General features: G+C 45.9%; 1 protein-coding gene across 1 annotated transcript in view; it reads right to left on the reverse strand.

The window, feature by feature from the left end:
• DPYSL5 (dihydropyrimidinase like 5) overlaps window positions 1-19,972 on the reverse strand; it is a gene marked incomplete at both ends in the record, with an annotated part of 48,110 nt that extends 28,138 nt beyond the window's left edge. Inside the window, one exon of the mRNA XM_080910370.1 lies at window positions 19,712-19,972. Within this exon, the coding sequence (XP_080766496.1) occupies window positions 19,712-19,972 (261 nt within the window). The remainder of the gene's footprint in view (window positions 1-19,711) is intronic.
• Between the last annotated feature and the right edge of the window lie 5,365 nt (window positions 19,973-25,337).

Genomic DNA, 25,337 nt, shown 5'->3' on the forward strand with positions numbered 1-25,337 from the left:
CCTCTATGACATTAACTCCTAGGCTTAACTTCAAGGGGGAAAAACACTTAATACTACTGATGGCCTACTGTGTGCAGGAGAGCGTTCTCAACTACCATTTTTGATCCTCAAAGCGGCTCCATACTTGTAGCTGGCTAAAGTATGAAAATACGTGACTCAGGTGTAGATGGGACACCTGTAATGACTGCCCCAAGGCTCAGGGACACTGTGGAAGAGGGTATGGAAAGAGAGAAAAAGTTGGAAGATGAGGAGGGGTGCTATCCTCTGGGCACGATGTGGCTGTCACTGCAGCTGTGGGAACCTATACACGCTCAAGCCAACAAGCCCAGCTAACATTCCAGCAGGCAGCAGCAACTGGACTCAACCTGTTTAAAAAAAAAAGTCTTGAAGGTGGGAGGAAGATAGTTGAGAGGTGCGGACAGAGAAGGGGAAAAGACTTGGGGTGAATATGGTCAAGATACATTGTATCCATGTATGAAATTGCCAAAAAATAAATAAAAATGTTTTCTTTCTTTCTTTTCTTTCTTTCTTTCTTTCTTTCTTTCTTTCTTTCTTTCTTTCTGTTTTTTAAGGTTCTATAAGCTGGAAATAGTGTAAAAGTAAGTCCCTGTGAGTTGGAGGCCAGCCTTGGCTACTTAGTTGTTCTATAACAGTTTCCTGGAGAAACTGCCTACCTGCAGGGAAGCTCTTTAAATAGGAAGGTTAAAAAATTCAAAATAGCTTCAGGAAGTCCCTGAAACAGACCAAATTCACTAGGCCCCTCCCTGTCAGAGAAGGAGTAAAAGCTGCCAAGAAGACTCAGACCAGGTGAGTTGCCTGAACGAAAGCAGAAACCAGCCGCGGTGCCCGGAAGAGATTTAGAGCGGCTGAGGCACTGGAACGGGCACTTTAGCCTGCTGAGTGTGCAGTGTGCTCCAGGTTCCCTTTGGGAGTTGTCGCCCAGGCTGGGGTGGGTTTTGGGGATGCAGATGTCTTTGAGACATTTCTGTAAGTAACCCCTCACCCATACTCCTATAAGTAACCCCTATAACTCATTGGTATGAAGTTGGACTTTGGCGGTATCTAAACTTTGGTCTGTCTCGGGGAGTAAACGCATATGTTTTGACTCCCCAGGGAAAGTTTTGTCACATAATAGTGTATTCCAGGCCAGCCGGCGCTGCACACCTTGTTGAAAAAAAAAGTTTTTTGTAATTACGAGTGCAGACCTGAATAGGCACACATTCACTCCTGTCTACAGCATTAAAGCTAAAAAGTGGAGGCAACCTGTACTAGCTGGTTTTGTGTCAACTTGACACAAGCTGGAGTTATCACAGAGAAAGGAGCCTCAGTTGGGGAAATGCCTCCATGAAATCCAGTGTAAGGCATTTTCTCAACTAGTGATCAAGTGGGGAGGGCCCAGCCCATTGTGGGTGGAGCCATCCCTGGGCTGGTAGACCTGGGTTCTATAAAAAAGCAGGCTGAGCAAGCCATGGGAAGCAAGCCAGTAAGTAACATCCCTCCATGGCCTCTGCATCAGCTCCTGCTTCCTGACCTGCTTGGGTTCCAGTCCTGACTTCCTCTGGTGATGAACAGTGATGTGGAAGTGTAAGCTGAATAAACCCTTTCCTCCCTAACTTGCTTCTTGGTCATGATGCTTGTGCAGGAATAGAAACCCTGACTGAGACGCAACCCAAGTCCATCCACAGTCGCAGATGAGTGGGTAAGACTGTGCTCTATGCACACAGTGCAGTATTCTTCCAACCTGCTGCCTACAGATGGACCTTGAAGGCATGCTAAGAGGAAGAAATAACAGCTAAGCACAAACACTGTCTTCTTCCACTCACAGAGGCCGAAAAAGGTTAGCATTCAGTGCTGTGAAGCCGCAGTTGAGACAAAAAGCTCTGGACACATTTGGAGGCAATGTGCCCAAACCCTACAGAGCCCTATACCCAGACACGGTTAAAGTGGAAAAAATATGTTAGATATATTTGCCAACATAAATTTTAAAAATCACCGAAGGGTAGGGGTGATGACTCTTATTTTATAGTGGGGCTTAGAGGAAATCACACAGGCACACTGAATGAGATCGTCTGACCACAGCCTCAGGCTCCTTCCGGCTTAGTCACCCCTCAGCTTGGGCTAGTCCTGCATGACCGAGGGGCTCCCCGCTTCCAAAATTCAAAGAAGGGAAAAGACAGAAAGAGAAATTAGACCTCGCTGTAGCTGACATAGAGCAGAGGGTGTGGCTGGCGCCTGAATTACAGGGCTAACACTGAGAATTGTACCAACATTTAAAACTATGAAATGAGGAGCCTGGGGCCTCGCTCTGATCCAGAATGATTATCTTCACTGCGGAGCACCGATTTAAATTCATTGTGCTTAATACAAAGCCAGTGCAGACTGGCTCCCGACATGCGGTTACCATGGTGACTGGAGATGATCCTCAAAGGGAGCTGTGTGGCAGAAGGACTGTGGATGCCTGCGCTCAAGAAGCCGAGGGCCTGTGGAAATGGCTCTAAAGTAGAGCTCCACAGAGACCCTTTGTCATCCTGCTCTTTAGCAAAGCCCCTTCTGATCTCAAAGTGGGAAAGTTAACCGACCAGCAGGCCACATGGATGCTTAGTAAAAGTCCAGGCCGTGCACAGATGCCTGAGAGGAGGGTTGACCAGCAATCCAGAATGAAGCGCATGTAACCCCACTTGCTCTCTACCCAGGGTCTGTTTCAATGATACCAGGGCCTCAATTGAGTCCGACAGCACGGCTAAGTGGTGACAGTACTATTAAGCTGTTAAGGAAGGATGGCAGGATGCTGTGTGTGTGTGTGTGTGTGTGTGTGTGTGTGTGTGTGTGTGTGTGTGTATGTGTGTGTGTATTTTTTGAAGCAGGATTTCTCTGTGTAGCACTGGCTGTCCTGGATCTCACTCTGCAGACCAGGCTGGCCTCGAACTCAGAGATCTGTCTGTCTCTGCCTCCTGAGTGAGGGGATTAAAGGTGCACACCACCCCACCCCACCCAGCATGCCCCGAATTTATTAACCTGGCAAATGATGTAATCTCTGAGACCCAGTCTCCTACCTAGGAAGGATGGAAAGATTGTGAGATCTGTCTGAGCTGGCTTCTGAAGACCAAGACAAGTTTACTCTGAACAGCAAGTCAGTCTGCTGGCTCAGGCAGGGGTCAGGGGCCTTACTATGGAAGCAAGGGGCTGCAGGTGAAAGCTCTTGGGGAAGGCAACACACTTCCAGGTGCTAGCAGGGGTCTGGGATTCCCAGCCTGTTGGGCCTCAATATGCCCTGTTTCGGACTGTTTTTTACACGGTATCAAGAACAGGCGACCTTGGGGCACTGGTCTGGGGCTTAGAGATTACTGACACGCGTCCAAGTGTGTGTTATGTCTGGCAGGGGCAGGCAGTGAGCACGGGGGCGCCAGCCCAGGTCTGATGGGAAACCGGTTATAAAGGCACTGGGAAGCTGACAGTACTTAGGACACATTTGTCAACCCACGGACCCTGAGTGTGGAGCATGAGAAGTCTGTCTGTCTGTCTGTCTGTCTGTCTGTCTGTCTCCTCTCCATGTTGCTGTCTTGCATTTGCACTTCCAACTGGAAGGTGATCCAAAGGCCATAAATACATTTGCATCTCTATCTATGCCTATATAGATAATATCTATAATCACGCCAGGGATATATATTTTTTTTCCTGTACAGTAACACAAGAAACTTTTAAAAGCCTGGGAATGTGCAGTTGGTAGAGAGCTTACGCAGCATACAACAAAGCCCTGGGTTTGATGCCCAGCGCTACGGAAAACAAGCATGGTGGCACATGCCTGAATCCTAGCATCTGGGAGGTAGGAGCAGAAAGATCAGGGGATCAAAGTCATTCTCAGGTACGTCATGGGTTCAAGGCCAGCCTGAGCTACAGGAGACCTTGTCTCAAAGGAGAGGAAGGAGAGAAAGAAAAATTAAAAAAAGAAAAGGAAATTTCGGTTCACAGTTCTTAAAGGTTTTTGGTTTATAGCCTGCAGCAAAAGTGGTGCCTTCCATGTACATGGATGGGCAGAGACCAGTTTGGAATTGAGGACCATAGTTGGAATGTTTAGTGCTACCTGCTCTAAGGAACTTACTTAAAGCTGCTATAATCAAGTATGTGATTCTGGTGTAGAGAGACAAATTTGTGAAGGGATGAGGGAGTCGTGGGGGGACATGAGAAATACCTATGACCAGCTGACTTTTAACAGGGAGTAGACAATCTTTTACATGGATGGTGCTGGGGCATCTTGATACATGTATGTAAAAAACCAAACACCGACCTTTCTCATGTATGTGCTATGCAGAAAACTAGCTGAAAACAGCTACAGACTTACTCACATGAGGCTAAACTTACAGAAGAAAACAGTAATGGATTGAATGTGTTTCTCCAAAGTCATTGGTCAGATGTACTGGTGCATGCCTATAATCCTAGTACTTAGAAGACAGGGAGGAAGATTGAGAGTTCAAAGCCAAGACAATTTCAAAGGGAAGTTCCTGTGTTACAAGTGTAATCACCGAGTTCCTATGTTGATAGTTTTGAAGGTGGAGCCTCCGGGAAATAAATCAGAACCGGAGGGAGTCATGAAGACAGGATCCTCATGTTAAAACAGCATCTTTCTAAAAAGGCCAAGGGTGAGCAGTGATCTCTCTGGCACGTGGTGGCTTTGCCACCTTATGCTGTAGTAAGCCGTTTCTCACCAGATTCAGTACCATGCGCTTGGAATTCCTCACTTCCATGAGTCAATTCATCTCTGTTTTTATGAAGTTTGTGGCATTTAGTTCAAGCAACAGAAAATGGACTAACAGAAAGTACAGGAGGACTGGAGAGATGGCTCAGCTGTTAAGAGCACTGGCTGCTCTTCCAGTGAACCTGGGTTCAATTTTTCAGCATCCACACCATGCCTCACAACCATCTGTAACTCGTCTCAGAGGATCTTCTTCTTTGAACACCAGGCAAGAACATAGTGCATATACATGTTATATGCGGGGAAAACACCCATACATATACAAATAATACATCAAAAATATATACAGGAGAAAATCTTACTGATTGGATATTGTAAAAACTTCTTGATTCTACCACAAAGAAATGAAGATGAAAAAGAAAGCAACACATAGAACTTCAAAACAAAAAGCAGTTGCCCTTTAAAAGTCATTGTTGAGGGGCCTGAAAGATGGCTCAGTGAAGAAAGGGGCTTGCTGTGTAATCATAAGGACCTGAGTTTGAATACCCAGGCCCACACAGAAGTCAGCTACATGTGTATTCCTAATGTTTGTGCGGGGGAAAATGGAGGACTGAGACAGGAGAATCCCTAGGCGTCCAGGGCCAGCAAGCTTAGTAGACATCAGGAACAAAAGAAATTCATGTCATTCAGCCATGATGGTACACACCTTTAATCCCAGCATGTGGGAGGCCAAGGCAGGTGGATCTCTGTGAGTTCCAAGCCAGTCTGGTCTATGTAGTGAGTCTGAGAACAACCAAGGCTACAAGTAAGATTTTGTCTCAAACAAGATAAAGGTAAGAGCTGACATATCCAAGGTTGTCCAATGGCCTCCACATGGATGCTGCAGCAATTGTGTGCCTACATTTACACACACACACACACACACACACACACACACACACACACAATCAATCAATCAATAAATAAAAGCCATTGTTAAAATTAAGCAACTTGAGAAAAATATAAAGAGTATATATCCAACAAAAGAACTCATCACTAGACCACATAAACAACTCCTGCAATCTGATAAAAACCACCCTCCAATAATAATAACTCCATTAAAACTTGCAAAAGCCTTATGACACTTCAGTAAAAATACATGTGGGCAGATAAGCATGGAAAACCGTTCATCCACAGTCATTAGAAAAATGAAAATTAATAGCACAACAAGACACACCACACATTAGAGCAGCTCAGATTCAACCCATGGACCATCACAGAGCATCTGCTGGGAGGAGCTTAAACTGTTTCAAAAAAGTCGGCATGGGAGCCAGTTTGATGGTTTCCTAAAAAGGCAAACATACATCCACAGTGTGACGGAGACACTCCCTTCTTTCCAAAGGGAAGTGGTAGCCCATGTCTGTACAAACACAGACATGGGAGGGGGGCTAGAGTAGCTTTGTCTGAAACAGCCCTAACTTAATAATCCTAAGCTAGAAAACATAAAGGGAGAGAGGAAGGATACATAGTTCATCATCACATTTACAGAAATGCTGAGAATACAAACTAACCTCTATCTACAGGGAGAAGGTCCGTGGATACCTGGGGCTGGAGAGGTCAGAAGGAGTTGGAAAGATTACAAGCATATAAAGAAACTATGGGAGGGGTAGCAGATGTGTTTCTTATATGAACTGGGATGCCAGTATATCCTTCTCCAAAAGATACTGAACTGTATGCTTGAAAATGTGTAGCTACCATTTGAATATCCAATACCAAATGGTCAGCTCTAAAACTATATATATACAAATAATATTATAAGTACTGAGCAGGTTGTATTTATATATTTAGGAACACACAGACGTCCGGAGAGATGGCTCAGCAGTTAAGAGCACTGACTGCTCTTCCTGAGGTCCTGAGTTCAAATCCCAGAAACTACATGGTGGATCACAACCATCTGTAATGGGATCTGATGTCCTTTTCTGGTGTGTCTGAAGACAGCTATTATTCATAATAAATGAATAGATTTTTGAAAAAAGATTAAAAGGAGAAAAAATTATAGAAAAGGAGGTGTGTCTGTGTTATATGTAATACTGGCAGAGGGCAGATGAGAGCATTACATCCCCTGGACATGGAGTTACAAATGGTTTTGAGTTGCCATGTGGGTGCCAGGATCTAAACACAGCCAGATCTTGTGGTTGTTGAGAATTGAACTCAGGACCTCTGGAAGGGCAGCCAGTGCTCTTAACTGCTGAACCACCTCTCTAGCCCAAGTGGTTTTAAAGACATCAATACCTAGTCATAACCTTTACTGTCCGTACATGCTCTCCCCAGGATAGAGTTTATCAATAGAAAGCTTCAGGTTGGAGAAATAGCTCAGTGGTTAAGAGCAGTGGCTGCCCTTTTAGAGGACCTGAGTTCAAATCTCAGCAATCACATGGTGGCTCCCAGCTATCAAGGAAATTTCATGCCTTCTTTTGGCAAGCTGATGTGCATGCCGCAGAGTACTTATACATTAAATAAATAAAAAAATAAATACTCTTTTTAAATGATAGCAAGCTTCACTTGAAAATACTGTGGCACTTAAATGTAAATAGGAAAAGCAATTTTTGGATAGAGAGCGATCACTTCACTCCTAATGTTTTCCGGCTCTGTAGTTGTGCGTGAGAGTAGAGGTTACATAAGAGCTGAGTGTTGGTCAGTGAGAAAGTTGTTACTCTGTCAGACCACAGCGTTATCTTCCTATAGTCACCAGGTAAACATCCTCTAGGTAAGGTTTTTTTCTTGTCATGTGGTTTCTGAGGTAGGGTCTCATGTAGCCCAGCTGACTTCAAACCAGCTACATAGCTGAGGCTGACCTCGAACTTTTCAATCTTTTTGCCTCTGCCTCCCAAGTGCTGGGATTGTAGGCATTACCCACCATGGGCAGATTATGTGGTACTGGGGATGGAATCCACGGGTTTCATGCCTGCCAGGTAAGCACTCTGCCAACTGAGCTACATCCCTAGCCTTTAAATAAAAGGATTCTTATCCATTTGACTTCATTTTAAGTAATTGTATCAATCTTAAGATATTTATCAAAACCAACAAGATTTAAAAAAAAAAAAAAGCTCAAGTAAGTTTCTTTTTCCTGGTGACTTTGAAAGCAACCAGAATTGTCACATAGATAAATATGTGGTCCCTTAAAATGCCTTGTGTATGTGTTTAAAAAGGTTAACTTCACTGTATCTAGGTCTGAGTGTCATAAGTTCTCTTTACACCCTGTCCTGCAGCACACATCCACAAAGATGGTGCATCCCATAGTCTCAGTCCCCTACCATGGAGGACAGTGTAGTTGGTGACTTTCTAGTCCCAGAGCTCACATGGGGCCTGAGGACATTGCACTCAAAATTTGTGTGGATTGAGGTGAACTGGCCCTTCTGCTACATCCAAGTTTTTAACAACCGTCTCCATATCTGACAGCATTTCCAGAATTTACCTGCTTTTGTCAGTAGCTAGCTTCAGTGCTCCCAGTGGGACAGGCAAGCCATATTGTTAACAGCTTCCCTATCTGACCTACCCAAGTCTCTCAGAGGGCTCTACTCTGACATCAGTTACATTGTCAGTGCATGCTTCATTTGAGTAATTCATTGAGCAACAGGTGAATTTTCAATGATTTACAATAAAATTTTGATCCAAAGCTCAGGAGACATACCATAGAGGTAAATGGAGTAGCATATTAACATTGCCAGACTATTAAATTCTTTGTAATTTGCTGCAACCCAGATTGTATATGTTCTATGTGTGTTCAAATAAATATATTAAACACACACGTGTATACATATACACAAATAGATCCAAGACTGACTTGATTTGAAATGGTTGAATCTGCAGTGTAATGTGTGGTTCACCTGTAAGTAGGATTTGAAATTTAGAACAAGAAGAGTAAAAGGTTTAAATGTAACAAATTCTTTTAGCTACATCAGGTATAGAGCACTTGGGGGAAGGGATGGGGTAGGTTGGTGAGACAATCAGATCGATACATTGATGAAATGCTCCTAACCCTGTAATTTTGTGCATAGAGCACCTTGTGCTGTGAAAATGACAGCTCTTAGATTTTCATTGTAACTGGACTGTTCAGGTCTCCCAGAGGGAAAGAACATTCCTAATTCTAATAAAATAAACTTTTATTTTGTTATTTCATTAAAAATAAATAAATAAATAAATAAATAAATAAATAAAATGATTCTAAAGGAGAGGACAATGCAGTTGGCTGTAGGGGACAAGAAGACAAGGTTGGAACTTCCAAGGGGATAGATTCAGTGTCTACATGCATGGCTATCCTAAAGCATGCACTGCATGTTCAGTACAGGATTATGGCAACTTCAGAGATGACCTCACGAAGCTTGGGAGGGCAGCAACTTGCAACTGAGTACTTCTGGAGTGTTGCATAAGGCCATGCTAAAATATTTTTTGAGAAATTGGGGAGGCAGGTTAGTATATACTGTGAGTGTATGTATATGTTTATGTATATGTATGTGTGTGTATATATATATATGTATATGTATGTATATATTATGCAATTATGCTGACCCAAGGTCAAACCCTTAGCATCCATGTAGAAACCAGGCACAGTTTGCATGTGCCTATAACCCTAGGGGTGGGAAGTGGGGATAGGCGGAACCTGGGACCTTGCTGGCCAGCCAGCCTAGTCAAAAGTGATCTTCAGGCACAGTGAGAGACTCTGTCTCATAGAAATCAGGTGGAGAGCAATAGAGGGGGACATTAGGCCCCTAAGCACACATGTATACACATGTACACACACATCCACCTATGTGCATGCACATGTATACCACAAATACTTAACACACACTCCCATAAAATCTTTTTTGAATTATCAAAAAAATATATAGAATAAAAATAGAAAGGCTTTAGGAAAAAGAATAAACAAGGAAACAGCAGCATTTATATGCAAGAGGGATCACTGAAGTACACAAATGATTGTCTTCCTTTTCAACTTTAAAAACTGTATTTATTTGTGTGTGTGTGTGTGTGTGTGTGTGTGTGTGTAGGGGGAGGGAGTGCCATGGCACATGGCTAGAGGTGAGAGGACAACTTTTGGGAGGCAACTCTCTCCTTGTGTCATGTGGGTCTCAGGGATGGAACTCTGGCCGCAAACACTTTTACTGGCTGTGCCTTTTCACCAGCTCTTTTCCCCCTAAAATTTCCGAGGCCCTAAAGCTTGTGTTGGGTCTGAAAGCGTTGTAAGCTGCACATGCTCCACTCTGATCCCCAGATTTTAAGATGCAATTGTCTCTCGGTTGTGAGAAAGTCTTTGCAAACAACCTTTATCCAGGAAGCAGGGAAGAGGTCAGCACAGGAGGTCATTTCCGGTCATAGAGGTAAGAATTCTGTAAGAAATGACAGCTTGCCTTCATTTTTGATCCACAAAGGCTCCACCTGGCTTTACTATAGTCTGGATTGCCAACCAGTGTGCAGGCAGACTGAAAACCCCAGCAAGCTTTCGGTAAACCGGACACCCAACTAGTAGAAATGGAATCTAATTTTCCAGTTCCTACCTGATACCTAATTAACGCTTGTGCTCACGAGAGACCGCCACGAGCTGTTTTTTCTTTTTTCTTTTTTGTTCTGTTTTGTTTTTCAAGATAGGGTTTCATCTCAGTGTTGCCCTAGCTATCCTGAAATTTGCTCTGTAGACCAGGCTGACCTCAAACTCAGAGATCCACCTGCCTCTGCTTCCCAAGTGCTGACATTAAAGGCGTGCACCACCCCTGCCCGACCACAAGTCAGTTTTCAAGGCTCAGCATGATCAATATACATACATTCAACAAATGCTTATTTAATGTTTAATAAACATCAAGTGCTATTTTAAGTTCTTCACAAAAAGTAACTCAATAAATGGAAATGAAGGGTCACCATAAATCTCCATTTTCCAGAAAAGGACATCAGTGACCAGGAGACATTAGCTTGTGCAGATCACAGCCTGTGAAGGTGGGGCTGACGTCAAGCTTGGGCAGCGTGCCTCAGCTCGGCTCTTAACTACTCCACTGAGCTGACAATCAGCTGTTGTGTGGGTGTGTGTTGTGTGGTAAAAGCTGTGAGTCTTTGGGCAATCACAGACCAAACATAAACCATGGTCTCTGGCCCCCAGAGTCTCTTTTACCTGGCTGAGAGACAAACCTGCAGGAAGGATTGAGGGAGGAGCCACAGATGGGCAGATGCAGCCTGGCCTCGAGGGTGGACAGCTAGGACATGGTCAGATGTGAGGCATTCCAAGTGAAGATCTAGAAATCTAGTCAAGGCTTTAGACAACCAGGGAGCTCCAGCAGGAGCTAAAGCTGGAATATGGTCATAGCTGAAAGAGGGGCTGCTGGTGAAGGGGGTTGGAGTGACTTTGACTTTAAAAACGTACATGTTAGGGACTGGAGGGATGTCTCAGTGGTTAAATGCACTGATTGCTTCTGTTCCCAGCACCCCATGGTGGCTCACAACCAACAGTTCCAGGGAATCCAACATCCTCTTCTGACCTCCCTGGGCACCAGGCACGCATGCACAAGGCACACAAATAAACATATAGGGAAAATTTTATATGAAAAAACATCAACAAACCTACACTTGATCTTAGCTATAAGGCTGAGAAGCAATGAATGAATAAATCTAATTAAAAATTTTTGAAATGTATTTGTACAATCTTATTTATCTACTTATGTGCTTATGTGTGTTGTATGCTTGTACATGCACCAGTGTGTGCACCAGTGTACACCTGCGTGTGTACACCAATGTATGTGTGCACCAGTGTGCACCAGTGCACTCACTCATCGTGTAGAGGCCAGAAGTTGATGTTGAGTGTCTTTCTCTTTTGCTCTTCACCTCACTTTTTGAGGCAAAGTCTCTCCTGAACCCTAGAACCTGCCATTTTAAATAGACTGGCCTCACCAGCAACCTCTCAGGATGTATTTGACTCACCCCAGCACCCGGGTTACAAATTTGTGCTGTTGGGCCTTAGGTTTCATGTGAGTGTTGAGGATCAGATTCAAGTCTTCATACTTTTACCCACAAGGACAGCATCTTTTAAAAAGTTCAAGTAGTTATCGAAAGTGGAGAGCGGAGGGCAGAACGGCTGGAAGAGCCTTGGTTGTGTAGGTAATGCTGTGGCAGGAAGATTATCACTCACTCCCTGGCAATACGCACCCTTCCATGGAGGAAGGGAGGAGCCCAGCGAAGAAGCTGGCACCCTGTCTTCCAGAAAGGAAGTCAGCTCTTTAAGTGGGACTCAGCCAGGTGAACCTATCCCGAGTCAGGGCTTATCCTGATGGGAGAGGCTTTGGCTGGGGATTTGACGACAGAGGGGTATTTGGGATGAGCCATGAAGATGAAGTGGGGCGTGAGGCAAGGCGTTACTGCCAGCCTCTCAGGAGCTGAGATCGCCTTCAGTCAAGAGCCAATTAGAACAGGACCTCAGCCTTCTCCAGCTGCAATAAATGAAATCCTGCAACCAGCATGGGACCTTGGCAGAGCATCCTGAGCTCCAGTGACACCTTGGTTGTGACAGCCTGAGAACTGTGCTAGTCTCTCAGATAGGCAGAGGACCTGTGTCCCAGCCTCCCACTGACCAAATAGCTGATGGATGGTTATTGTAAATCGAGGCCAATACAGTAATTAGTTACACAAATGAAAATTAGCATAACTCCTTGCAAATGGACCAGCCACCACTGGAAAGGGTGGAAAGGATTTCTTCCAGGTCCGGAGACAGCAAAATAGAAAGGGGTTGACCCTAACCAGCACAGCCAGGCCACAGGAGTGGCAGGCAGCCAGGGGGCAGCATGGTGTGGCAGCCACTAGATCAGGAAAAGCAGCTGGGATGCTGCCCAAAGAAGGCCCATGAAGGTGCCAGGATGGCAGAGCAAGAGACGCAGGCAGCAGGGGTGTTTAAAAGGGAAGAAGCGGGGCCAGAGAGACCCCTCAGTACTTACATACGTGTGTGCTGCTCTCGAAGATGGTTGCATCCCTGACACCTACAGTCAGACACTTACAACTACCTGTAACTTCAGTTTCAGGGGGTCCTGTGCTCTCTTTTGGCTTCACTGGGTATTTTACACACACACACACACACACACACACACACACACACACACACACACACAAATACATCCTCAAAAAAAGATTGTAGATTATTTCCTTGGCGAGGCAGCCAAAGTAAATGGATTTTTCCTCAAGGAGCCACAGACACTGGAAGATGGTCTAGGGTAGAAAAAGCAAGCCCTACCTGGAGGCTAACATTTATTTCACATGTGTCCTGTTTCAAGCATTTGTTGTGTACTAACTCATTAGCACCTTGTAAGCAGCATCCTGCCCCAAAGTGCTGACATCCACATGATCCAAACACAGGGACAGATTAGGCTGCCATCTTGGGTGGGTGGAGGGCTCCACAGCTTGCCTGAAGTCTGTCAGTTTTGTAACATCCTTATCTGGTCCCGACACTTTGAAAGCCAAGAAGTGACAAGGAAACTATTTGTGTATGGTCAATTAGAGGTCATAAGGTTGCCCAAAAAGATGTCTGATTTAAAGCAGTGGTTCTTAGCCTTCCTAATGCTGCAACCCTTTTAATACAGTGTTTGATGTTTGTGGTGACCCCAACCATAAAGTTATTTCATAGCTACTCCATAACTCATCTTTCTATTGTTATGAATAGTAATACAAATACCTGAAACACAGGATATCTTGTGATCCTTGTGAAAGGGTTGTTCGACCCACGTGTTGAGAACTGGTTTAAGGGATTCCTAAAAGCATTAGTGGGGGAAAAAGAACTCTCCCAGGTGTAGTGACATACACATTTAAATTAACTTCAGCACTTGGGAGGAAGAAGGAGGTGGATCTCTGAGTTTGAGGCTAGTTTGGTGGACACAGCCAGAGCTGTCTGTTCTGGTTAGCTTTGGGACTAGGCAGGTGTGTGTGGAATTCCTTCCTTATCTCTCAGCTCCCATGTCAGTGAGAAGTGGAATTACACCACTCCAAAGGTCTCTCGAAGCTTCATACAGGGATAAGGAAATACGTGAATTTAGAAACATCAGTTAATAAACAAGACTAAGTGGGTCTGAATTCCCACAGTCAGGAAGCTTTACCGTACGTAGTCCTGCAAAGACTAATTTAGCCAGAATTAGACAGAAACCGAAGTTAAAGCAAAAGAAGAAAAGCAACAAGCAGCCATTTAAAAAGGTTTAATTCCAAGAGAACAAACTTCAGAGGCAGAATCAGTCCGAGCATGGGGTAAATGGGCTCCCTGGGAAGGATAACGGCTAGGCTGGCTGCCTAAGGGTGTTCATTTAGGCTTTAGAGCCTGGCATACCTCAGGACCCTGCCAGAGAGGATCCTCTGTGGTGGAAGATGGAAAGGGAGGACAAGGACCCTCCCCACTAGACACAGAATATAACAGGCCATTTCAGTCTATGATACTTAACAGCCCCTAAGCCTGTCCCATACCTCCAAGCACGTTCTTATATGCTGATGGTAAAAACCTCCTGATGGTGACTTTTCCATGGGAGGTGACCTCTGTGCCCCTATAGCACTGGGAACAGGAAGGAGGTCATCTCTGGGGCCTCCAAGAAGAGGGTCAGTCTCACCAATACTCTGGTTACTCTAACCAGCTGCCCATTTCTCTATAATGATTTCTGCAGAGGGCAGAATACAGCACTAGAAAGTGCATAGGGGTGGCAGGCTTAGGCTAGGGTTGTGAGCCTCCCTCTAACCCTGGAATTTGAGGGGAGAAACAGTTGCAAATAAGACTGATGGGCAGATATGCTAACAAACAGAATTCAGCTGTCAGCCTTGGCACTTTAGGGGAGGCCAGTCAGATGGGCATCAGAGCACAGCCAATGCAGAGTGCCATTCCAGATAGCCAAGAAAGTTCTCAGACAGTCTTTCTGCAGTACATAGAATCACCAGGATACCTTAAACAAAAATATAGATGAAGGATGAGGCAGACCTGATTTAATTGGTTTGGGTTAGGGCCTGATATTGGCATCTGTTAAAAATTCCCCAAGTGGTTCTAATGAAAGTTGCTTCCCAAAGACTAAGAACTATCAGCCTAGGCTATGGCTCTTATAATATTTTTAGGAGGAGCTAATAGAGGCACACAAGAAGCTTTTGACAGTGGTATACATCTGACCACCTATCAGCATGTTAGGGGAAAAGGCTGGTGCTCATGGTTTTAAAAAGCTGATTTTGGCCAGGCATTGTGGCAAATGTTCTTAATTCCAGCACTTGGGAGGCAGAGGCAGAGACAGAGGCAGAAGCAGAGAGGCAGAGGCAGAGAGGCAGAGGCAGAGAGGCAGAGGCAGAGGCAGAGGCAGAGGCAGAGGCAGAGGCAGATGGATCTCTGTGAGTTTGAGGTCAGTCTGGTCTACAAAGAGTTCCAGGACAGCCAAGGCTGCTACACAGAGAACCCTTATTCGAAAAACCAACCAACCAACCAACCAACCAACCAACCCACCAACCTACCAACCAACCAACCAATCAGAAGCTGACTTTTGGTTTGGGGAGAGGGCTCAGTCGTTACAAGCACTAGCTGTTCATTCCAGAGGACCCAGGTTCAGTTTCCAGTACACAAATGTCAGCTCACAACCATTTTAAATTCCAATTCCAGAGGACTTACAGACACACATGTGCACACACACACACACACACACACACACACACACACACACATTTAATTAAAGAAAAAAATACTGATTATTTCACCTGGCCATGAAAACCAATGATGGACAGCAGTCAAACAGGTGGCACAATGTGAATTCCTTACAAGAGGACAGTCCTGACCGTTAGTCCACACAACTGGGTTGCAGGATGTTTGTTTTCCTACATCTCCCCCCCTACAGTGGGAAATGGCCTTCAGGAATTGGATCTGTGCGATTGCCAGTAGTTGGAACTAGGGGGAAGCCTATAGATTGGAGGTGGGGGGAGGTGGTGCCTGGGACAGGCAGGATAATAGTGGATCAAGTGATGGGGCTGTGGGTGGGGGAGCAAGGCAGAGCCTGCCGCCAGCTTGCTATGGTGCTGGAGAGAATGCCCTCCAGACCCAGCACAATGGAAACCCAGATGCTCCTGGCAAAGCCAGACTTCCAACTATTTTTTTTTCTAGGCCTGATGGCTGGTCTCCATGCATTGGGGGTGGAGGGTTTAAGACCCAACTGGGTCTGCCTGACAAGCAGGAAGAGATGCAGCTTGATCCCTCCCTCTGTGGTTCTATTATAATCCCGGATCCTCAGTCAATCAGCCTTATCTGATTCAAGCTAAGCAGATTCCTGGTATTCATCCCAAGTGTACACACAGCCTCTGCATAAAGGCCACAGACCCCATCAGCCAGTACCAACAGGAGAGCATTTCTTCTACCAGGGACCAGTGGAGATCAGAATGTTTGCTGTAGGAGACACAACTGGAGGGCAGATGTGGGGCCTAAGGGAGACTTGAGGCAGAACTTCTTAGGTATTTGTTACCTGCATAGTAGACAATAGGCAGGCTGGGGCACAGAGGCCTGCTCAGGAGATGGATATAAAGCATTCAGAGGTAGTAAGATGGGTCAGCAGGTGAAGGTATCTGCCATACAATGTAAGTTTGATCCCTGGAACCCATGTAAAGGTGGAAGGAGAAAACCAATTATAATGAGTTGTCCTCTTGTCTCTACATGCACACAACACACACACACACATACACACACATATATACACACATACACACACTTAGGTTTCATTGTCACCAGGAACCAAGATGGCTTGGGGGAGGGGCACCTATGATTTAAATTCTCAACAATGCATTACACAGAGTGAGGATGTCTTCAGAGCCCCAAATCTGCAGAACTGAGGCCTTTAATCCAACAGGGGTCTTTGGATATATTTGGTATTTTCTGTCCTAATGGCTGAGCAGCCTGGAAAAGATGAAGGGGTTCTTTCCACCTTGAACAGAGAACCTGTGCACAGAACTCTGTAAAGAGCTGAAGGCTCTCAGGGGCTCCTGCCATAGACCGTGTGGAAAAGAGGACAGAGAAGGCCTGACTTCTTCGAGGCTAGCAGAAAGCAGTGACAGGGTAGATCTGCTTCAGGACTAACGGTCTCCCGAAAGCAGAGGCAGCAGCCAGCAAGTTATCACTTTTGGTACAAGGCCTGAGCATTCTGCACACTGGCTCCCAAGGGGACTGAGTGGAGTCATGTCGAGGTTACTCACAGTGCCCCCTCCACTACCTGCTAGGGCGTGAGCTGTCTTAGCCAGTTTGGAAGCTATTGGGCAGTATCTACAACTACTGGCCCTGTCTGTGAGCCATACCACGACCTGGCCGTTCCATCCCTGGGGATATGCACGCTGTACATATGTGCTTGCCATAGGCCACAGGAACATCCACAGCAACAGCATGTGTAGTGACCTCCCGCTGGAAGGGCCAGATGCTCACTGACAATAGGGTGGATAAATGCCACAAAGCCAGGACACTTAATTAGCCAACACCTTGAGTTCTGAGTGGAAGAATTACCGAATTACATTTATAAAACACCTTAGGTAAATACTCAAAACCAATCTGCCACATGTATACTAAAAACCATTGACTCATTGATTTGGTTTCATTCATTCATTCATTCATTCATTCATTCATTTTGAGACAAGTCTGTCTATGTAGCCCTGGCTAACCCAATTCTACGAAAGCTAGTCTGGCCTCAAACTTGCAACAGTCCTCCCATGTCAGTTTCTCAGGTGTCAGGATTGCAGGCCATCCCTCACCCCTTGGCTCTTGTACACTTTACATAAATTATATGATTTATGAGTGACACTCTGCTGTTATATTTTTTAAAAAATCTGTAGTATCTGAAGTCAAGATAGTGGTTACCCCTGGTGAAGGGAGGGAGGGAGGGAGAGAAGAAGGAAGAAAGGAAAGAAGGAAGGAAGGAAGAAGGAAGGGAGGGAGGGAGGAAGGAAAGAAGGAAGAAAGGGAGGGAGGGAGGGAGGGAGAGAAGAAGGAAGAAAGGAAAGAAGGAAGGAAGGAAGAAGGAAGGGAGAGAGGGAGGAAGGAAAGAAGGAAGAAAGGGAGGGAGGAAGGGAGAGAAGAAGGAAGAAAGGAAAGAAGGAAGGAAGGAAGAAGGAAGGGAGGGAGGAAGGAAGGAAGGAAAGAGGCCTGGCCTTAGTGCTCAGGTGGTGACTGGATATACTTATTGACTTTAGAAAGAATCCCAAGTGCCACCACAGCATCCTGAAAAAGGACCCAAGTTTATGAGGATGAGGTCCTCTATCTCACTAGTGAAACATCACCCATGGAATGCAGGGACGTTCTTAGAGAAGAAGGCAGTGTCTGCTCCCTTCCTGACCCCAGGATGTCTGCTCCTTTTCTCTTCCCCAGGCGGAGAGTCCTCAGAGCCAGGAAACCTCTGCTCAGAGGTCAGGCAGTGGCTCTTGTGATCTGTCACAGTGAGGTCCTCCATGGTCCTCCATGTATCTATTCTGCAGCTCCTGGGTTTGAAAGTGGGTATGTCTTCACCCCAGGGACAGCTCTAGGCCATCTGCCTTGCATAGACAGGGCTGCCTCTCCAGAGCCCAGCTTCTGTCTCTAAAGCCCCAGCCAGAATCCTCAAGGTGAGCTTGGGGAGACCTGTCAGCCACTGCTTCACAGCAGAAACACCTGAGCCCCAGGAAAATGAATCTCACAGGGAGAGTCCTGAGCTTGGGAAATTGAAGGTGCAGGACCATGGGAGGATTTGGGGGTGCAGGACATGGAACATCAGGCATAGGGCTAGAAACTGGTACATCTCTTTCACTCAGGAGGCCTTCGAGATGAGTCCTCCCAATTCAGACTCTCCAAGGCCTGTAGCCATGGCAGGGGACTTGGGTTCCAGGAGCTCTGGATTTTAAAACAACTCCACAGTGAATCTAAAACCTGTTATGTATGGAGAGCCAGATGGATAAGCAATGTTCACGTATTCATCGGGCAAATATCTGTAGGCAGATTCTCTAGCTCCAGTCAGTACAGGCTCTGGGGCAGCAGAGGGGTGTGGCCCAGCCTTGGCATCCTTGGAGAAGCTGGCATGTGGCAGACCGTTCATTACAAAGGTGAGTAATGGCAGCAATGGCCAGGGTTTCATCCAACTGGGGCTCTTTTTGGAAAATGCAGTTTTCTTTTGACTGAACTGTCTCACAAGTCTGGGTTTCTGTATTTTGTGTTTGGGAGCAGACAGTAGTTCACATCCGGCTCTGCAGAAGCACTGTGTCTGTGGTAACTCGCAGCAAAGACAGAGCTCACTGATACTTTCCAAACTGACTCAAGAAATAATGAACCAGGCTTGGAGGCGCACTCCCAACCCTTTGGAGACTGAGGCAGGAGGACTGTCTTGAGTTAGAGGACAGCTTAAGCTATAGAATAAGACCCTATCACATAAAAAAAAAAAAAAAAAAAAAAAAAAAAAAAAAAAAAAAAAAAAAAGAAGCAGGGCATATTGGTGCACACTTTTTTAATCCAAGCACTCAGGAGGCAGAGGCAGGTGGACTGCTGTGATTTTTGGGTAGCCTGGTCTACAGAGTGGGCTCCAAACTAGTCAGGGCTACTTTGTAACACCCTGACTCAAAAACAAATAAACAAACTAGAGAGAATTATAGAAGATAGCTATTTTCCATTCACATTTTCTGCCACTTGAAACATCAAGAGGTGAGTTAACAATCTGTCGCAGACATTGGAGACTTAATTTAGCTTACCATGCATAAACAAGTCTACCAAATTAACATACACAGCAATAAACACCAGCTGATTCTCATCTTCCCCTAGGTCTGCATTACAGGACATAAAAGTACAAAAATAACGTCAGCTCCTGCTTGGAGCATGGGTGGTTCAATCAGCGAAACAGACATACATACTTTGTCCTTTAAATGAACTAGGACGTTTAGCTGTGACCCCTAGTCTAGCTGCCACATCAATCCTTGTAGCAGTCCAGGGAGGCACAGGTTCATATGGTCTCATCTGGAGCAGTCCCAGAGCAGGAGAAAGCAACAGAGAAAGCCACGCTGGGTACAAAGCATTACCTTGGTCCCATGGTAGAAGTCGTCCACACACGTGGCGTTCATGAAGGTCTGGTGGAAGTGGGTGCTGGTGTCAATCCCTCCAGGGATCACCAGTTTTCCAGTGGCGTCAATCACCTTGGCCCCACCAGGGATCATGAGCTCACGGCCCACCTGCTGGATGATGCCGTTCTCAATGTAGACGTCCGCCTCGTGCGTGCAGTCATCATTCACCACCTTCCCTCCCTTGATGAGAATCCGCACACTGGCTGAATTGGCAAGCATGTTCCTGTGGACCGTAATCGGGAGTCTGGTTAAGGTCAAGTCATTCAGTGACATTTCAGAGTCACTAAAGCCACCCCTTTCTGTCAGAGTTCAGTTCCATAGCCAGGATGAATAGGGATGAGAAGCCTGAAAACCACTGGTTCAGCAGGGAGCTTTAATCATGAGCCTTTCCCTGACCCTCCCAGAGGGTTTTTATTTGGAATCCTGATACAATGGCATGGAAATGGGAGCTGGGCAGGGGACTGGGACTCACAGAAACATCACTTTTAGAAGTATACAAGTACACATGCATGTGTGAAAACACATGTGGAGGTCAGAGGTCAACCCTGACATTCTGTGCTGTGTTTCTTTCCTTTCCTTTTAAAAAAAATCTTTTCCAGTTTGTTATTTTTTTTTGTATATTTTACCTACATATATGTATGTGTACCAAATGTGTGCCTGGTGCCCAAGAAGATCGGAAGAGGGTTGTAGGATCTCATGAAACTTGAGTTAAGGATAACTGTGAACCACCAGTGGTACTGGAACCAAAGCCAGGTCCTCTGGAAGAGCATCTCTCCAGCCCTGTGTACCATGGTTCCTGACATGTCCGTGCTTCACCTGGACCTGGAGCTTAACAATTAGTTAGGCTGACTGATCAGCAGGACCCAGGATTCTCCTGTCTGCCCTCCAGCTCTGGGACTAGCAGGGTGTACGACTACACCCAACTTTTCACGTGGGCGCCGGAGACTGAACTCAGGCCTTGGTGCTTTTCAGGCAAGCTCTGTACTGACTGAGCCATCTTCCCGGCCCCCGAGACATGGCTCGTTACCTTTCCAAAATGCTATCTGAATTGGCTCAGCTCTCTGTAGTCCCAGCTGGCTGTGAGCTCTAGTCCTTCCCAATCCACCTGCCAAGTCCTGGATTACCAACATGCCAGCGTGCCATAAGAGCAAAATGTTTTCATACCTATTATCTAATTTTAATTCCAAGATTTCACTGGGAGCCACATTTTTACAGGTGAGAAAGCTGAAATTGCTAAGATGTTTGTGATTGCCAAACAGCCAGGTCAACCAGACTGGCTTATGTGACCAGTATCTCTCTAGCCCTCCATGGTACAGAAGGATTCTGGGACATGTCTTAAAGTGCCACACTCTCTAAACCCCACATCTAACCTGTGATGTTCTTCATATAGTGTCAAGGACCCTCATGTTCCTGGGTGGGTCTCAAAAGATGATTACCCATGAAGCCTTGGGAACAGGCTGCAGAGTAAGCTCTGCTGAAAAACCCCTGTAACCTACGGCCAAGCCACCAGAGATTTAAGACTCTAAACATTTAAACAAAACAAAACAAAACAAAACAGGGTCTCACTATATAGCTTTAGATGGCCTGGAACTCACTCTGTAGACCAGAACACAGGGATTCATTTCTCTCTGCCTCCCAAATGCTGTGATTAAAGGTGTGTGCTACTGTGCCCTGCTTTAAGTTCACTTTTGTACATGGTAAACGCTTTACACTTCAGGGCTGGATTCTACTGTTTTTTCTGTAAAGATGCTGCCTCTGATTCTCCCCGTATCTTCTACAGAATCAAGGGCTTCCGCAACACTGGATTCTGTGCCCATGGATGATCTGAGGCTTCGTAGCAGAGGCTTATCAGTCATCTTAGACATCACCTCTCCCCTTCCCCAGTAGCTAGTAGAGACTATACGTATTTTCTTGATTGCTGTTGTGATAAACACCTTGACCAAAAGACAGCTGGGGGAGAAAAGGATTAATTTCAGCTTACAGTTTACAGTCCACCATGACGGGAAGCCAAGGCATGAGCTCAGGACAGGAACCAGGAGGAGGGAGCTGAAGCAGAGGCCATGGAGGAGTACTTCCTGACAGCTCAGGCCCAGAGGCAACACAACCCAAGACAGACTGGGCCCTCCTATGTAATTAGCAATTTAGAAAATGTCTCACAGACACGCCCACGTGCCAATCAGTTTCTCTGTGGAGGTCCAGGTAGGTCAAGCAGACAACTGAAACTCTCGAAAGGGGAACCTAGAGAGTGAATGCTGAGGGTCCTCAGCTACTGAGAGCACGCTGACCAGCAGCAGTGTGGCTTAAAGTGGGATCAGGAGACCCGTTCCAGAAGCTTCTGGAACATCTGTCAAGCTTGGAAACAAGACCATGCGTCTACCACAGCAAACTACTATAGAGTGAACGAGACATTTTCTCTCCTCTTCCTCATTCCGTCTTGCCTGCCACCAAGCAAGTCACAAGCAAAGGTTTCATGGAATCTGTGTGTTTGGTTTCCGGACAGAGACTGAGGTGCATATTTTACATATCAAAGCAGACCTGGCCTCCTGGGTTTCCATCCCTCAGTTCCTACATGTACTTCCTGCCCAGTGGCTGGGCGGCATACCATTCCTTCAGAGGCTCTTCCATATATAATCCAGACATTTTGGTCTCTCCTTCTCTCTCTTTCTTCCTTCTCTCTCTGTACACACTCTTTTTCTCTTTCTCTTTCCCACCTCTCTCCCCATGGTGACTTCCCTGGTCCAGAACTTTGGGGCCAGTGAACTTGTCAGTGAGCTTCCCAATAAACCTGCCTTTAATATAATCTAATCTGGCTTGAATTGGCTCATTTTAACAGCAGAAAAATAACCTATCACTTGCAATAAGAATCAGCAGCAGCCTGCAGTGTGTGGCTTGCTCTCTTGCATAGTGGTTAGAGCAGGAGTCCCATGGTTCCATCCTGTGTGGAAACAACCCCAAGAGAAGATCCAGTGCCCCCTAAGTCTGGCCACCAGATGCTCCTGAACCGTTGGGGGGAAAGTGGCATTCAGGAGCTGTTGCCCTTGGGAGTGACAGGTGGCTAGGACTGACAGCTGTGACCCCTGAACATTTGCTTCCTAAAAAGTATCTTTCTGACCCCTGGGGAGAAGAGGCCTTTCTCCCCAGTGTGGGAGGCATTGGCAAATAGGCCATGGGAGGAAGACGAAATAGCGGGACTGGGGAAAATGGGGACAATCAAGGCATCTAAGGCCAGACATATATCACAGGAGTTTTTGTGCAACACACAGGACATTGGAGTCTTAATTTTATAAGTAATAATCTGAAAATGGGTTTGGTTCTCAGGCGATGGAAAAAACTATTGTGGCCAAATCCTTCCTTTCACCTTCTCCTTTTACAAATCGATGTGTGGTGAGGAAGGACAGGTCCAGTTTTTGTGATAAAATGGTGGTGGCGGAGCAGCAGAGAAGAGGTGCAGACACATAGCCCCCGCCTTTCCAAGTGGTTTTAAGGCTCACAAATACTGCGACCCTGCCGCATATTCATGTTCATGTCTTAATGGCCAATTCTGGTTTGCCTCGGCGCTCACAGCGCATTTGTGCAGGGCAGGAAACCTGGAAAGATGAGGCGGGAATAACTTAGAGGGGGTACAGAGCTCTGCCACTGAAATCAGAAGGCAAGGGACATTAATGTCCTGAGATGAGGCACTTACTGAGCAACCCTGCAAAGAGCAAGTAAGTCTCGAAGTGTCAGCCTCAGTTGAATGGGAAGAAACAGAAGTTTGAAAGTACAGGGACTGGGGGAGGAATACACTTCATGTTCAGGATGGGCAACCTAAAGGGAAGTTAGTGAGCACTCAGCCTAGGTGACTGCTATATTCTTCATAGCTCCAATATTTTCAAGGTGTTATTCAATACACTCGGATTGTTTTCATAGTAGGAGCCTTTATATGTTTGCTTACGTTTTGTTGTTTGGGCTTTTGTTGTTGTTGTTTTTGGTTTTTTTTTTGTTTGTTTTTTGTATTTTTTTAAGACAGGGTCTTTCTGTGTGGCTCTGGCTGAACTAGAATTTCCTATGTAGACCAGGTTAGCCTTGAACTCTCAGAGATCTGTTTGTCACTTTCTCCAGAGCACTGAGATGAAATGCTTTCTTCTTCTTCTTTTTTGCTACAAAGAAGCCAGAAGAAAGTGGGCTGGTCCAGGCCAGCTGGCAGGATCCAGCCTATGTCATCTTTTCTCAGAAGAGGAGACATCACTGTTCACAACTCTCCCTCCCCTTCTCTCAGACTCTGGGTTGCTTCCATCTCAAAAACACATCTTTTCCCTACTTCTCAGTGGACATCTCCGAAGGCAAAGGTGGCCCTGACAGCTCCCCTGAAGAATACCAGGCAACCCTACACTTTCCCTGGTCTGGAGAGCAGTCTTGGATAGTCAGGTTGAACTGTGTACTTAGAACACTGGAGAGGAAATTCCTCCACTCCTTACTCATCCACAGCGGGACGGTGCTGTTGTGGTCACTACATACGTCGACATCTGTACACAGGCCACAGGAAGGCCTTGCCAGGTCCCTGAGCCTGTGACACTGCAATCCCTGATGTGACTCCTGGTGTCTAGAACACACATGTACTTGGGATTTCATCTATGCCCTATGTCTCCCGACCCTCAGCTGTATATGCCGAAGCCTTAACCTCCAGGAGCAGATGGCAGTATCTGAAGATGTCTTTAAAGTTAAATGAGGCTAAAAATAGGCTGGAAGCCTGACCTGATGGGACTGGTGTTCTTAGAAGAAGAGAGACCAGATGGCCTTTTTCTCTTTTTCTTTCTGAAGATGTTAAAAACTAAAAATAGAGAGCCATCCGAGACCATAGTGAGAAGTTAGCCATCTACCAGCCAGGGCAGGCCCTCCCGGAACAATATGCTTCCAGCCTGAGCTACAGGTCAGTTTCTAGTTTCCTATAGCCAGTGTGGGACATTTTGTTATAGCATCCTTGGTATACAAATACGAGCACACACACACTGTTATCCTTAAGCGATGCTGCCAATATGGAAGTAGGATGATCTAGCCCCTGGGTCTTCAGATGCCCAGTGAAGCCACTTCAGTATAAGCCACTGCCTAGCCTCGGGGCAGGATTGGACCTGGTGTCACCAACACTGTCCTGACTTCTGATTCTAGCTGTAGGAAGCAGAGTAAACTGTTGTCACCAGAACCATCTATAGGACTCAGCCTTTGGGGATGACCAAGGCTTTGGAACACCCCCCATCTACTGTCCTGTCTTGTTGGGATAAAATTGGAGCAGAGATTGTTGAACACACTCATTGCTCATGCATTTGCAGACTTTCTTTAAAAGCAACATTGTAACTCTGTTCCTTTTTACTGGACTCTCTCCCTGCTGTATGATAAAGATACAAGTAACTACTTCACAGAGGAACTGAAAGGAAGAGATAAACACCGGTTTAAACCAGATACTGGTTTAAACTGGGTGCCTCTCTCAGTCTCCCAGACCGGAGCTGACATGCATGAGACCAGCTGTTTAGTGGTGGCAGGCAGGGAAAGCCTTGTGACATCAGTTTCCTCCCACAGGTCTCTGTGTTTCCACGTCTGTGTCACCAAG

Source organism: Micromys minutus (assembly GCF_963924665.1).
Source record: "Micromys minutus genome assembly, chromosome: 1".
In the NCBI taxonomy this organism is placed as follows: domain Eukaryota; kingdom Metazoa; phylum Chordata; class Mammalia; order Rodentia; family Muridae; genus Micromys; species Micromys minutus.